The sequence below is a fragment of the Seriola aureovittata genome, chromosome 17 (assembly GCF_021018895.1).
Source record: "Seriola aureovittata isolate HTS-2021-v1 ecotype China chromosome 17, ASM2101889v1, whole genome shotgun sequence".
Taxonomy (NCBI): Eukaryota; Metazoa; Chordata; class Actinopteri; order Carangiformes; family Carangidae; genus Seriola; species Seriola aureovittata.
In genome coordinates, this window is record NC_079380.1 from 22,774,280 (window position 1) to 22,789,983 (window position 15,704).

The 15,704-nt window shown below is 39.9% G+C and overlaps 1 protein-coding gene across 1 annotated transcript; it reads right to left on the reverse strand.

The window, feature by feature from the left end:
• Window positions 1-647: 647 nt before the first annotated feature.
• Window positions 648-15,363, reverse strand: gucy2ca (guanylate cyclase 2Ca). Its single transcript, XM_056401949.1, has 27 exons — window positions 14,587-15,363; window positions 13,249-13,361; window positions 12,851-12,918; window positions 12,548-12,766; window positions 12,339-12,457; window positions 11,811-11,910; window positions 11,594-11,705; window positions 11,369-11,513; window positions 10,615-10,700; window positions 10,391-10,508; window positions 9,553-9,634; window positions 8,870-8,963; window positions 8,702-8,764; window positions 8,519-8,590; window positions 8,318-8,422; window positions 7,575-7,661; window positions 7,085-7,217; window positions 6,837-6,974; window positions 6,475-6,563; window positions 6,299-6,390; window positions 5,799-5,957; window positions 3,376-3,568; window positions 3,010-3,184; window positions 2,258-2,356; window positions 1,582-1,676; window positions 1,370-1,446; window positions 648-882 (listed from the first exon to the last, which is right to left on the reverse strand). The coding sequence occupies exons 1-27, from the start codon at window positions 14,795-14,797 to the stop codon at window positions 675-677; spliced, it is 3,252 nt and encodes a 1,083-aa protein (XP_056257924.1). The 5' UTR covers window positions 14,798-15,363; the 3' UTR covers window positions 648-674.
• Between the last annotated feature and the right edge of the window lie 341 nt (window positions 15,364-15,704).

Consider the following 15,704-nt stretch of genomic DNA (forward strand, 5'->3'; position numbering starts at 1 on the left):
GAGAGAACTGACCATGTGATTTGATAATAGCTCTCAAATCTAGTTGTGACAGTAATGACAGTGACTTATCACTGTCCACAGATTATGGACGTTGACTGTGTGACTCTGGCGCCCCCGAGTGACTATAATAATAAAACCTTTAGTGAAGTTAGCCTCATTAAAAATGATGCTCTGTTCCAGACAGTTAAAAAAAGAAAAAAGCCTCCTCTTTATGTTCAGTTTTAGTGTTTGGTCGTGTTTATTTCTTATTCCCATGAATAACAGGTCGAACGTAATGATTTAATGTAAACTAAGTGTGATAACGTGTCACACGATAAAAGAGGAAGGCTTTATTTCGAGCACTTCTTCTTCGTCTGCCACGTCTGAAGGTGGAGTTTTCCTTTCAATGAAGACACAGTTCATTATAGGAGTCAGAGGGACAGCGTTTCCGCAGAGGGAGTGAAGGGATGCGGCGGTGAAAAGTATAATATCAGGGAAAATAAAGAGAACTGAACCCGTTGGTCCTTTGTCATACATGTTAAACTCTCACCTTTAACACACCTGCTTGTTCCACAGCTGTTCCCCAGTCTCTCCAACCCCTGGATGAACACAGCTGTCCAAAGAAACCCAACAGTGCTGATTCAGACAGGTACAGGTTAGGTTTGCCCGGTATTGTACCGGTAGTTCCTCTGTAATCACAAGTAGGTGGTGGGGTTGTCAGTGACAGCCAGGTGGAAGTACTCTGGCAGGCCGTCACTCTGCAGGCTGCTGTTGGTCTCCCTTCGACGGATTTTGGTGGACAGGGTCTTCCTCTTATTGAAGCCCTCGCTCCCGCCTCCACGCTTCTCCAGGCTGGACACGATCATCTCCGCCAGGTCCTGCTGGAGCCGCTGGAAGTTCTCCCTGAAACAGCAACAGGAGGATTCATTTTGGATTATGGACGTAACTGTGAGAAGATGTAAAACAGCTGAACTTAGATAAATACACTAAAAGTGCCAAAGCCCTGTCAAGCTTTTACAATTTCTGTTTAACCCTCTGAGGTTGACAGATGTTTTTATTTACATCTTTGTGATAACACAGTGTTTCTTTTGACATTGACATTTCCTCATTCTGCAGGAGCAGCAGGATCCAGATCTGACACTACAACACTCATTATTATTATTATTATTATTATTATTATTGATAACACTAGAACTTATATGTAGTAGGATGATTATTTCCACTATAATAATTAATGGCAGACAACTGATAATCCTGAGCCCGGTTCTGTTGGAGGTTTCTTCCTGTTTAAGGGAGTTTTTCCATTATGATTTGGCGCTAAACAAATGAAATTGAATTGAATTGTTTGGAGTAAATCTGAATGGAACTGTGTTTTTATGTTTATACTCACGCTGTTGGTGGTGTCGGCAGGTTGTATTTGCCCCCAGTCACCCCTGTTAACCAGTATGTCATCTCTTTGCCTTTGCCCTGTGAGTCATTCACACATGGACACGCGCACAAACACACACACAGGAAATGAAACTAGTAACCACTATCTTCACAGTTTATACTAAATGTACATGCCTGGAAAGGTAAGTACACAAAGAGACAAACCCAGCTCACCTTCAGGTACGTCTCTCCTCGCTTTTCATACTCAAACTTGCAGTCTGTCCTCTGCAGGATGTTGATGGTGGACTGGCTGACGTGAATTCTCAGAGCTGGAAAGACAACGTGAGAAATAATCATCAGAGTCAAACCTGCAGCTCTTTTTAACTCTGTGGATATGAAGATCAGAAGCTGCACCTGAACTACCAATAATGTGACTGTGTTAAAAAAAAAGTGTGTTAGACAAATGTACCCCGGACTAGATATTCATCTCTTTTTCTTTTGGTATTGTAAGATAGGAGCGCTTATTTTTATTTATTTTGGTCTGCACATCAAATAAACAAGTTTGGAAGTGTACAAGTATATGGATAAGAATATGCATGAGTGTATTTCCCTGTGCAAGGCATAAGTTGTGTGTTTATACCCTTGGATGCAATAACACACCTAACATACAACGAGAAGCTTTCTTCTTCTTTTTCTTTTAGTTTTTTTATTTTATTTATTTATTTGACTTATTTGTTTTTTCTCTCTGAAACTCTGATATCTTTGTTTGCACTGTTATTCTAATTTTGTACATACCCCTTTGACCTTTGTGTAATAAAAAAAAAAAGTGTGTGTGTGTGTGTGTGTGTGTGTGTGTGTGTGTGTGTGTGTGTGTGTGCATGTGTGTGAGTGTGTGTGTGCTGTTTCTTACGCAGGCCTGTGGACTCCATGCGTGAGGCGGTGTTGACTGTATCTCCAAAAAGACAGTAGCGAGGCATCTTGTTCCCCACCACTCCTGCCGCACACGGTCCTACACACGAATACACACAAACAACCATAAATGTCATCATCCAGTTCATTGACCGATTCATTTTACTGTTACTGTTTTATTTTTCATGTCCTAACTTTTACTATTTTGTTTGATTGAGTTTTCACACATTTGATTCTCATGTTATGATCATTTATAACATCTATGACAATAAGAAAGGCATGTTTGTTAGTGTCTGATTTATGTTTGGTTAATCATTACTGTTACTCAGCCACTAGATATCAGTCACATGATGACAAGGAAGAAGAAAAACTGCCTATTTTGGTTTGCGCTTCCTCATTTTGCTTGTGACTAAGTCTCTGTGGTTGTATCAGTGCTACACTGCCACCTACTGTTCTTTTTTTATAAAATCATTTTTACATGCAGAACTAAGTCACTGTCCACACACTACCTTCCCTCCTCATACATGTTTTGAGTTTTATGATATTTTACCAGCTTTTTTAAAGAAAGGAAATCTTTGCTAATGTTTCTAACATCAGTTTAAATATGTGTCTAGTAAGCGTGACTTGTTTTTCGGTCAAATTAGCCACTTTTAGGGCTACATATTACATTACCCTGAGGACTAAACATCTAAATATGCTTAATCTGAAATATTAGGCCATGAAAACTAAAATGAAAACATGAATTTCTGTTACCTGAGTGCACACCAATACGGATCCACAGAGGGATGCCAGGCAGGTGCTGCAGCTCAAATGTCCCTACAAACGCTAGGATGTCCAGGGCCATGTGCGCGATGTCCACTGCGTGCCTGTTGCCGTTGCGTTTGGGCAAACCTGATGCAACCATGTATGCATCTCCTATTGTCTCCACCTGAGAGACAACAGATGAAAAGATTCATTGATTAAAATGTTACCTGATAATCAGCCACATATACCAGTCTAACCCCAACCTCAGCTGCTTCATGGGAGACTTAACGCCTGACCTCTAACTCCCACCACTGCCCTGCTCCACCCCCTGATTGGTTAAACACTATGTTACCTAAGATCCAGTGAGCAGAGTACCTTATAGACATCATGGTGGTCAAGGATGCTGTCAAAGTTCTTATAGATGTGGTTGAGCATGTCGACCACTTCGATGGGGGTACTGTAGTGGCAGAGGGTGGTGAATCCCACAATGTCACTGAAATAAATGGTGACCTCCTCAAACAGCTCTGGCTCCACTCTGCCTGTCTCCTTTAGTGAACGCACCACTGGGCTGAGGGAGAGTGGAAAACATTGATGTTTATTAATAGCTTCTTATGACATTAAATTTTCTGTCAGTTACATTTATGCTAAGGGAATGCAACATGTACATGTACATGAGCTGGGGCAGATGCTTGTGACCTCAACATGGTGGGAAAGACAATGGTAATTATTATCAAGGGGGTAAGATATTGATTGGTTTGAATCATAATACACATCAATACATATGGTATATTTTACTTAAAAGCTGGAAAGATTGTAAAATACCCCCTTTCAAAAGAAACCCTGCCTCCAGGCTTTATGAAATGTGATAAATATATAATTCAAGAAAATACATAAAAGGAGAGAGAAAGAAAGAAAAACTGTTCCGTATTTCAACATACATTCAAATATGGAGCATCATTGGTATCCAGGTAGATTTGTGTTTCAAGAATTCACCCCCCTTGAGAAAATTTTATATTTAATACTTAATTTGTCCACTATATCTACAAGCTATTTGCAAACTGGGTCTGTCCTCCATTTGGTATTGTATGATGAGTTTATCAGAGCTTTTTCACTGGGAACAGTTGCCTGCTGTTGTTGAAAATGCCCCCCCACCACCACCACCAAAGGAGGTAGTCTGGGAGGGTTGCAACCAGGGCTGTCCCAAACGATTATTCTTTAAACGATTATTATTTTTTCGATTGTTCGACTAATCTAACGATTTTTTTTTTTATTAACCTAACAGTAATTTCGCTGCACCAGGGTGTTTCCTCTTTATGTGCTCGTGCATGACTGTCGTGCTAGAGTGATATGCCAGATGCACTTTGCAGAGTCTGCAGACTACCGCACCGTTGGTGTCAAGATTAAAGTATTCCCAAACTTTGGAGGACCGTGTGCGAGCCTTTTTTGCCGCGTGTTGCTCCACATGCTCCGTCGTACTGCTGGTAGAAGCCGCCGTGTTGTTCAAATAGATTACACAGACGCAAATCATTCACGTAGTCAATGACTTCAATTACGTCACCGCGTTGTCCCAGTCCGTGCGCTGCGCTTGTATACGGGTAAACCAAAGACGATGGATATAAACGGTCCCATTAGAAAGTTCCGGTTTTGTTCTATGAACATTTACCCTGTGTGGTTTTACACGACGCGTCGACACTAAAATTCCACGTCGAATAATTTTTATTATCGACAACGTCGATTACGTCGGATAATCGTCCCAGCCCTAGTTGCAACATCTATATATTTTTCTTGTGATACGATTTCAGACACCCCTACAGTGGACCGTACCATTTCCTAACCCTGACGTAAAGTCTTGTTTACTTTCCTTACTCGCGTCATTGGCTTGCGCTGCGTGACGACGAGAAGTGTAAGTAGCAGTAGCACACTATCCAGTTGGTTTAATACACTTTACTGTCTTACCCACCGTTTCTGAATTAGGTTGTTTAAAGTATCTACAGATGAACGCTGACATTGACTTGTTTCTAACTTTTGGCTCAAGTTAAAGTTTAGCTAACTAATACTAGCTAGCTGTTAGTAGCTGTTAGCCATTCATTTCCAATGTTAGCTTGTCATTTCATTACCTATATCTAATGTTAGCAAACACACAGGCACGAGCAGTGACACGGTGGAGGATTAGTTGTTGTAGAGATGTTTAATTGGGGTCACAATTCAGGTGTCTGAGTCAAGAGTTCACCAAATAGTGATTTTTCCCTCTAAACTTCTCACATGGTTTTATTTCCTTAAATGTTGAAATGATCAATTATCTCACCAAAAATCAAAGTCTAAAAACTGAAAACAGATTTGTGAACCAGAGCTAGTTTCTTCTTCTTTTCTCTCTGATTAATCATCTGATGACCCCTCAGATTTATCTGCTGACCTGGTCTGCTGTTGTTAACGTGTGTGGGCTTGATGTGCTGGCAGTTTTTCTCTTGAATACTTTGTTGGTGAGCTCTGACTACAAAGGTTGTTGTGCGGTACATGCTTCATAAGCTGCATGTTATCGATCATCATCATCTACAGACTGTAGACATTACGTTAAACAAGCATGATACTGTCAGGATTGTAAGACTTCAGTTTACTGAAGCACATGCCTACTCTGTATTGGGAAAAAAGTTGAGGTATGTATTTGTATAGGCTAGATGTATATGTCAAAATATGAAAATTGTTCCAATTTCTAATAGGTTTCATATATATATTTTACATATATGTACATATTTTACATATATTACATTTGCGCATGGGCAGATATGGCACAAACCTACCCAGGAAGTAGCATAAAGTTGAGGTGATCAGCTCGGTCCCTTTCAGCTTTGTACAAAGACGTCCGCTCCTCCACCAGACGCTCCAGGGTCCTTGAGTAGTTCTGCAGGCGACGGATCAGGTTGTCCATGTACGTCTCAGTGGCCTGGTTGTGTAGGTTACTGTGTATGAATTAAGATATGTATCATTATAAGCATTCATTCATCATTTAATGAGTGACTCATCATGCAAGAGAATAGTGATGCATTGATTATCTCATAGTAATAATATACTATATGGCCAAAAACATGTGGACACCCCTGTCTTTTATGCTTTCACATGAGATCTTGTAGAAAGCCTTGTGCAAAGAGTGAAGACTGCATATTAATGTAATGCCCAGGGTTTGGACTGAGATTTTCAACATTCATATATGCATGTAATGGTCTCTGTCCACATACATTTGGCCATATGGTATAGAAATTATCAAAAAGTCACTCTAAATGATTGTGAGGTGTTGACATACCTGAAAATCTTACCCAGAGCTACCTCTATTCTTTTAAAATCTGGCCTCCGCTCTGGGTCTTCATCCCAGCAGCTCTTTATCAGCATATACAGCTGGATACACAGACCAAAAGAAAATCAGAGGGAGGGAGTGTTTACTTTATCAACCTTTCTGCGCAGAGTGTTTGTTTCTCTTACCTCGATCTCCCTCTCTGATGCACTGTCGAAGTTGAGGTCGGGTCTGAACACGGCCACCTCAGTGGGATACTGCACTCTGTAGATCTTCTCTGAGGGATCACACAGCCATCAGTTAAACATGCTGAGCAGGACTTAGAGCTGAGGATTATTACTGTGTGGTCACCCATCAACATCCACTCTAAACTGTTCTGTAGTGACACTGATTTCGGGCTCAGACAACCAAAGCACAGTATGAATGATAAAATGAAATAATTTTGTCAAAGTTGATCCACAGATATTAATACACAAATAATCTAGTTTCATAAAGGAATTGATTATTAATTTATGGCAGTATAGTGGTGGGCCAAATTATCTAGGCCTACCTGCAATATCAGAGCAGTGCTGTGTATAGAAAGGGTTTCGCCTCATAACGATCTCATGGCCAATGATGGCATAGCTGTAGACATCGCCTTTCTGAGACACGCCATCTGTACGAAGATGCTCCGGGGCCGTCCACAGATCTGAGAGGAGAGGAAAGGAAAGGAGGAAGAGGAGAAGCTGAGCTGCTGATACTCTCAGTGTTTAGATCAATAATCAACTTGAGGGATGATAAAAAGTGACTCAGAGTCACCTTTTCCTGGCCTCAGAATGGTGTGGCAGCCAAAGTCAGTGATCTTTACCACCATGCGGTTGTCAACCACACAGTTGGTGGACTTGAGGCGACCATGGACTTGAATATTACTGGAGTGGAGATATGACATGCCCTGTAGGAGATAAAGGAGGACGGTCTTTAATCCTGGGCGTTTGTCATAATGGAAATTAGGAGAATGTAATGACACAACAAATAGCAACTCTGTACAAACATGAAAGAGTTATGGGTGTTTGTACAGAGTTGTTATTTGTTGCGTCATTACATTCTCCTAATTTCCATTATGACAATCATGCAAAAGTTAAATAAAAATATATCTGAAGAAAAAATAAATCCTGTAAGGTACCGTAAATAATGTGACAATGTCGTTAATTTTCCTATTTTGTCCTCAATAGAAAACAGCTAAATGAACAAACAGCAAAGTGTATGAATAAATGACCCATAAAAAAAGATTTAAAAAATCAAACATTACCTTTGCTATGTCATACATGACTGATATCTTAAACTCCATGTCCATGAAGGTTTCATCTGGGTAGGAGATCCTGTCATTCAGAATGTACTGAAAAAAACAGATAAAGATCACTTTTACTACTGTGTGTGTGCGTGTGCAAGTGCGTGCACACTATTAGCGCTCTTTAAACTGTGTCTATCACTTATCAAATGAACAGTAAAGTCATTGTGAGCAGTGTGGAAAGGAGGCCACTGAGCTCAGTCATAAACAACATGTCTGCACATTACACAATTGACTTGATATACGAGTCAGTTTGACTTATAAATGTTCTAAATGTTTAAAAAATGAAGTTGAAAATCTGAATTACACTCAATATTAGAACCAGATATTAAATAGAATAGAAGATTATATACTCCCTTCAGCCAATGTAAAATGGTACATAACCATAAAATATATTTAAATAGAAATTATTTATAAAGGTCATATGACCCCAATAAGGCATTATTATTTTCGATAATAGAAATTTTAAAGTCTGTTTTTGAAATTTCCTGCAAACCGACAAAAGGCAAATATCTGGAATCAAAAATATAATCTCCTTAAGTGTTTTGCCTGCATTTTAAAAAGGTCTACTGTCTCCCACTGTGCTGAAAACTCACAGACTGATAAAATACACTGACAGATAAGAAACAACTGGCCGCTGCAGGATCTGATATTCAGGGAAACTTCAAGCCAGTGTGTCTGAGTGCGCGACGCTCTGCTCTTACCCTGAGGGAGCCTCTCTGGCACAGCTCAAACACCCCAAACACCCCGTACTCAAACTTCACCGTGCCGTAGAACTTGGTCAGGTTGTAGTAATCGATGCGCAGCAGCTGAAACATGGAGACAAGTTACAGACGAGGAAGTGACAGTGAGAAACTAAATGCTTTAAAAATGTAGAGTTTGATCTAAACAAAGACGTGTCTCACGGTGTTTAGCTCAATCCTCTGATCCTCAGAGAAGTCTCCGTCTGTGTGTTTCAGCTCTTTCAAGATTACAGGCTGAGGAATACGGAAAAATAAAACACACTCAAACGCTGAGAGAAAAGACTCATTTTATTTTTATTTTATGATTAAATAAATATGGATTTTTGGAAGATGGCAGGCAGGTACCTTCTTGTCATAGCGCCCTCGATGAGAGAAGAACGTGCTGTCCTTCCTCTTATCTTCATCAATCTGTTACAGATTGTAACCCCCCCCCACAAAAAAGTATCATCAACTGTAAACAATGTGTATTATGTTCTAATGTGTAGGAAACAGTTGATTAATGAGGCTGTTTACCTTCAGTGAGACCGCCTTCTCATCCAGTGGACCAATCAGGTGCGGGTCAATGTGAGACCACTTCTTCTGCATGAGACGCTCTTTCCTGTTCTGCCTAACATTATTCACACACACACACACACACACACACACACACACACACACACACACACACACACACACACACAGTCGTGTCTCCTTAACTTCAGATAACATTACATTGACATTGATTCATTTTGTGGAGACTTCATCAACCACAACTACTACTTGCCCTACTAACCTTAACCTAAACCTACCAATCTTAACCTACACCTAACCATACTACCTTAAACCTAAAGCTAACTCTACTAACCATAACCTTAACCTAATAATACTAACCTTAACCTAATCTTAACCCTACTAACCTTAACCTAACCCTATTAACCTTAACCTAACAATACTAACCATAATCTAATCCTAACCCTACTAACCTAATCCTAATCCTACTAACTTTAACCTAACCATACTAACCTTAACCTAATCCTAACTTTACTAACCTTAACCTAATCCTAACCCTACTAACCTTAACCTAATAATACTATCCATAACCTAACCCTTACCCAGAGCTATTGAACCACCTCCCTGTCCTCTGAACACAGAAACTCCTGCTCTGGCAGGTACATGTAGCACCTGTGATACGGCTGTGAAATATGTCTGCTGTCTACCTGTAGAAGATGAGAGCGATGGCTGTCACCACGACGACACTGAGACTCAAAACGATCACAATCACATCCTGCGTATCTAAATCTGGAAGCAAACACACAACACAGCATTAGAAGAGTTACCTGGAGTATACGACTATGAAATCGCAATATATTTCCAAAGGACATCTTCAGATTTTGATGATTTATTGGCTGTAAGTTTCTTACAGCGGGAGCCGGTTGATCTACAGACGTTGCTTGAAAAAGTAATAAACAGAGTCTAAGGGCTATTCTATTTCTATAAGAAGCTTTTTTATAAGTAAATTAAAGTTAAAAGTTAATTTGTCATCTATTCAGATGCCCAAGTCTTTATAATGCAGATTCTTTTGATTTCTTTAATTAGTAAATTACTAATCTGAATTTTCCTATGATCAATTTTCTTAGCTTTTAAAAACAGCATATAATTTTGTTTTATCAGGATTTTTATCAAGAGTTTAAGATCAGTGAGTGCCTGTATCAAAAGAGAGCTGTTGATTGTCAACAGCCAATTGTATGGACTATAAAATCGTGTCATCTGCATACAAATGAACCTTACAGTTCATTAATGATAGAACAATATCATTGATATAAATTGTGAAGAGGACTGGTCCTAAAATTGAACCCTGAGGGACCCCTTTCAAACCTGCTTTCACACACTGCTGTCTATCACAACCATCCGCAATTTTGAGAAATACAAATGAAAACCTTGCTGTGAGGTCACGAGACAACTGGAGTCACAGACCAGAGAGAAACTGAGCTGTATGACAGTTTTCAAGCGCCACATCTCTCCACACCTCCTCTACACCATCAGTGTGTGTATTACCGTTTGGGTTTTCTGGCTCGTCAATAGGCAGACGACCATTCATCCATGGCAGGGCGGGGTTTGGGTTTGTCACTGTGGTTTCATTATGTGATGTATCAAACACTAACAGGATCTCATACTGGAGAGAGACAAAGTATAAAAACAAATATTCACTTTTAAAGCAAAGTAGTGATTTTGGCTACAAAAAAAAATCTGTCTGTGCAAACTGCTGACGGTAGTCTCACCTTGCCAGTGACAGCAGACGTATAAATCAGGGAGAAGTTAGCATCTCTGTCGCCATATTCATCGAGAACATAGTGTCCTCCCATACCTGCATCAAGCAAAACAAACACACACAACAAAGAAAGCATTTTTAATTTCATTACAATGTAATTGCATTTAAAGTGGTTGAGCCACAAAATGTTTTTTAAAAACTGGAAAGATAATGAAAGGCCTTTATGTACGGAAGAGGATAAGGACCATGTGAATTTGTAAAAAAGTAAAATCAGAATTTAATTTTTAATTTTTTTTCCCCCAGAATTCTTTCATCTCTTTGCTGTGAAATTGAAAATTATGAAAAAAGTAAGATTAAATATTATATAAAATATTATTCAGTCCAAGGTGACGTTTTCAACAGCTCAAATCCTAAAGACAATCAGTTCAGTGTGTAAGACAAGAACCAAACTAGAACCAAATGTTTGAAATTTTTTCTTGAAATAAAATTTAGATAATTAATCAGTTATTAAAACAGTTCAGCTGCTGACAAATCACTTCAGCTCCTGGCTACAAGCATCACAAAAAGTATAAGAGGACCGTCTTACCAATCAGCCCCTCCTTTTGGCAGCATGGTCCAGGACCATACCTTCATCCATGCTGCTGTGCCCTCTTTACTCCCACATCTCATGGTGTCTGCGTGGCAGTGCCTACTAACTTTCTTTTGCATTGTAATTCAGCTTCCCATTTTGTTGCTAACCTCGAGTTATCACTGCTCATACGTACCGTCAAAGGAGGTGTTTCCAAACGGGTTGTCACTCAGAGGCACATCATAGGATCCCTTGTTCTGTCGCTGGCTGAGCATCCTCTCTCGGAGCACTTTGCCAAACAGCAGAGTGCCGTCATGATACCCAGCCACGTAGTCATTTCTCTGAAAGACAGAGGAAAAGAGTCAGAGAGTTAGACCAGGACTGCTTTTCCACACTGTGTTGTCCGTGAGTCGCAGCTCACCGTGTCGTTGTATGTTGAGTTTGATCCGTAGTGGTAGTTCCTCTGTGGCAGAGTGAAGACCAGGACGTCCTGCATTCCTTCACTGGATGTTGTGTTGACATGATAATCGGGGCTGGAGGAAGGTAAAGGGTGTCACTGCGGATAGCCTCACTTGATACCGAAAAGATTCATGTAGCTCCATGGTTACAGTGTAGTACAAAATGGTAAAATCACTTACTTGTAAATATCGATGAGGATGAACATGATGTCCTTGTGTATCTCGTCCACCTTCCCCTTTATTGAAACAACGTCATCATGGCTCCCACATAAGATGAAGACTGAAATGAATAAATGAGTTGTACATTCTGTCTTTGCTAACATCAATGCTAACACACTGATTAGCATGCCATTATTTGCCAGTTAGCACTAAACACAAAGTACAGTCGAGACTGTTGGGAATGTCATTAGGTTTGCAGGTATTTATTCAAATAATGGACTGAGTGGGAGAATTATGTCTGCGTCAAATTTCATGTCAGTCCATCCAAAAGTTTGTGAGATGTTTCTCCCAAAACCAACAGATGAGTGACCAAGATAAATACGTAAATAAATAACTTATTGACAGTATTGGCCCGAACTCTCTAACTGACTGTCCCGACCAGATAGTTGATCAATCTTGTTTCTCAGGTTTTTCAGGTCCTGGCCACAATGACAGAGCTCAAAGAGATGTTATTCAAATCAACTCAAATAAAAAAAGAAAAACACCCACTGTTGCTGTATCTTTTCTTAGCAGTTAGGGCAGCCTTCAGCTCGTCTTCCCCCCGCAGCATTTCTCTGTTTATCTGCGATGCAAATTTGGCAGACGGTGCTTCCAATGCATTGATGTACCTGTGGCAACAAAACAAGAAGAAAATTTCACATGCTGGAGAGCCAGATGAAGTTACAGGGGTCACTCAAGTGCAACCCGTGTCGTCTCACCAGAAGCAGTCCTCGCTCGCGTTGCTGGGCTTCTTGTAGACGTAAACCTTCTTCCAAGGATCCTTGAATGGCAAGGTTTCACTCATAAAGTTGACAAACAGGTCTGAGATCTTACGTGCGGGAGGCAGAATCCGGGTCAGTTTGGGTTTATAGTCACACGAGAGGCCGAAGCTCCCAGCAGAGATGATGGGAATGCTCAGACTCAGGCCAATATCATCACTAAGGCAAAAATCAAAGTCAAAAATCAGTCGGTTGTTAAGTGATGATTATTTAATATAGAGAGAGAAACAAAGTCATACTCACTCCACTAACTGGAATGTGGCATAAGTGCAGGAAGGTCCCAGCATGACGCATCCGACTGCACCTTTATTCTGCAGAGAGATATGCAGTGATTCTGTCATCACAGAGGCCTTATTATAAATACGTTTTTATAATAATATGTATCACCAGTCTGTGATTTCAATTCCTTTGTGAGGTTATTTCACAATGAACCTTTCTCTATGATTTATAAAGCATAAACAACTGAATTAATAACCTAATTATAAATCATTTATAAATCCTTTATAAGGTTGGTCTTATTGTGAAGTAACAATGATGTAAAGTGGTAACGTTAGCGGTCTCAGAGCCTCCCAGTGCCTCTTCACCGAATGGTATTTTTACCTCCACAACCTCAAATTTTAATCTCTTTTGATCACACTCACATGCAGCATCTTGAGTATCGCCACTCCCTCACAGGTGCTGCTCCCACAGCCCTGCCGGTTGTACACGGTGGTGTCGAACCCGGTGTAGTTGGCCGTCAAAGTGAAGTTTAAATCTTGAGTCATGGAAAGAAGATAAGAGTTATTAATATTAAAAAAAAAAAAAAAAAAAATGACCTCATTAATCTCTTTAATCTTATCTGCGTGAAGATTAGATTAGGCTGGTTTATTACCGGCTGGTGTAAATTTTGTCTTTGTTTTCTCATACAGAAAGTGTATTTAGAGCAGCTGGAGAAAAACAACCTCACACTTAGTGATGACAGTAGGAGTAAAGTTAATCATGGATTAATACTGAAAATAATAAGTAAATAATGTACTGTTAGTCCCATTTATGTTTAGTTTAGTTTTATGCTGTATTTAGCTCTTTGCTTATTGTAATATGAATACTAAACATTCAAAACACATCCACACCTTTATCTCATTTCAGTAACATGGATACTGACAATAACAAACCGAATCTAAAAAAATGCTTGTTTGCTTTGATTTGTACGACAAGTTTGAAATCAATTTCATTTGAGAGAGATTCATTTGGGATGATTTTTAGCCTAGCTTAGCATAAAGACTGAAAGCAGAAACGGTTAGCTTCGACCAAAAGAGGAGAGATGTGCTTTTGAACAGCTCCACAACCGTCCTGTGTACATGTTGTATCTTGTATTCTCTGGTTGTCCGGCTGGATATCACACCTTCACACTTCATTGGTTCTGACTTCAATGTGTATTGAAACCTGGCAAATAACAAAACTAGCATAAACCTGACTCCTTCCTGATTTTAATCACATTTCTTTTCACTGTGAGACTCGTTCATCCAGCTGAACATTCCTCTGTTTACATCCCATATTCAAAATATTGTAAAAACAGGCCACATGTCTTTAAAGTTTGGATTACATATAGACAAAAGGCCTGTTTATAAATCTTTTTATAATCCATTAAATATGTAGTTTTATTTATGTGCAAAAAGCTCCATCCAGAAAAGCTTTGGGCTGTATTTTGATTTTAAATGTCATGTAAAGTCTGTAAAGTCTCAATTACACAACAGTAACAGCCTCTTCTTCCTCAACAGGATGTAGAAAAACTAGTTCATACATTTGGAACCAGCCATTTTGATTTTGTAGTTCTCTGTTTAATGGTTTTCTAGGAGCTGCTAGAACTCCACCTCCAGTTGAAATGTGTTTTTCTTGAAATCATTTGTTCTTTATTGGCTGTTGTAAACCAATGTTGCTGTAAAATACATCGAATCTTTATTATGTGTCGGATCCATTATTTAGGAACCAACAGTCCATACCATGCTTGATGTTCTCCAGCCTGTCCTCTTCAATAGCTCGTTCCACGGCCGCCTCCACGTACGGTCGACTCCACGCATAAGTGTTGTCCTCCAGTAGAACGACGTTGATGGTGTACGTACGGTTCGATGACAAACACTCATCCAGCATCTTGTTGGCGACCACCGCCGTTGTCAGCACTCCCAGGTAAAGTAAACTGTGTAAACTGCACATCTTGATCCTTCAGATTTTCCTTTTCCTCTCAGAATTCTGCTTCTTCTCCACAGTTTCTACATGTCAAACACATTTGACTCTGCTCAGATTAACAGCGTGTGGAGGGGCCGGTCTTTACATTTGTCCACCTGAACAGATCCTCCGCACTGACGACACAAGTCCAAAAACAGAAGTAAACACGGTTCCTCGGTGACTAGGCAGAAATGTCTTGATTCACCGTCCAGCATCCACATAAAAGAAGAAAATAAACGTCTGTGTAAAATTTGGACTTTACCCACTTTAAGTAAATGACAAAGAAGACAAGAAAATCAGTCTCCACACCAGTTGTTCCTCTAGTGCAAACCGGGGATCAATAATCCTCCACCTTGGTACAGGCTGGTCTACCTGTCCTCCTCGTGTTAATGAACAACTGTCCAGTGACAGTCTGTGCACCAGGCAGAGGGAGGGTAGGGCAGGAAAGACTCCCACACTCCATCTGGACTTACTTCTCACTTACAAACTTACTGAGCTCATAATTCATCCTGTTTGTAAACATGACATTACACATTACACCTCTGGTGTGAAGAACATCAGACATTATTCCCAACTCGACTTTTCTGACCAGTTTGTCAGTAACAGCCTGAGAGAATAAAACACCAATGTCTTTGCAATCACAATAGTAGATTAATTCTCATCTCATGACTTGTAGACTGGAAACAGAAACATATATTGACAGTGGAATCAGTGCTATCAAATATTTTGCCTCTTTTTTCTTTTTTTTTACATGATCTGGTATGTTCTGAGGACAGACAGAGGCGGGGAAAAGGTTGCATGGTGAAAGGAGCAAAGGTCAAACGAGGCCATAAAAGTCAAGGCTTGTGTGGAGCTGAGAAATATTGTCTGCTATAAAAGCAGGGTGGATTAAGTC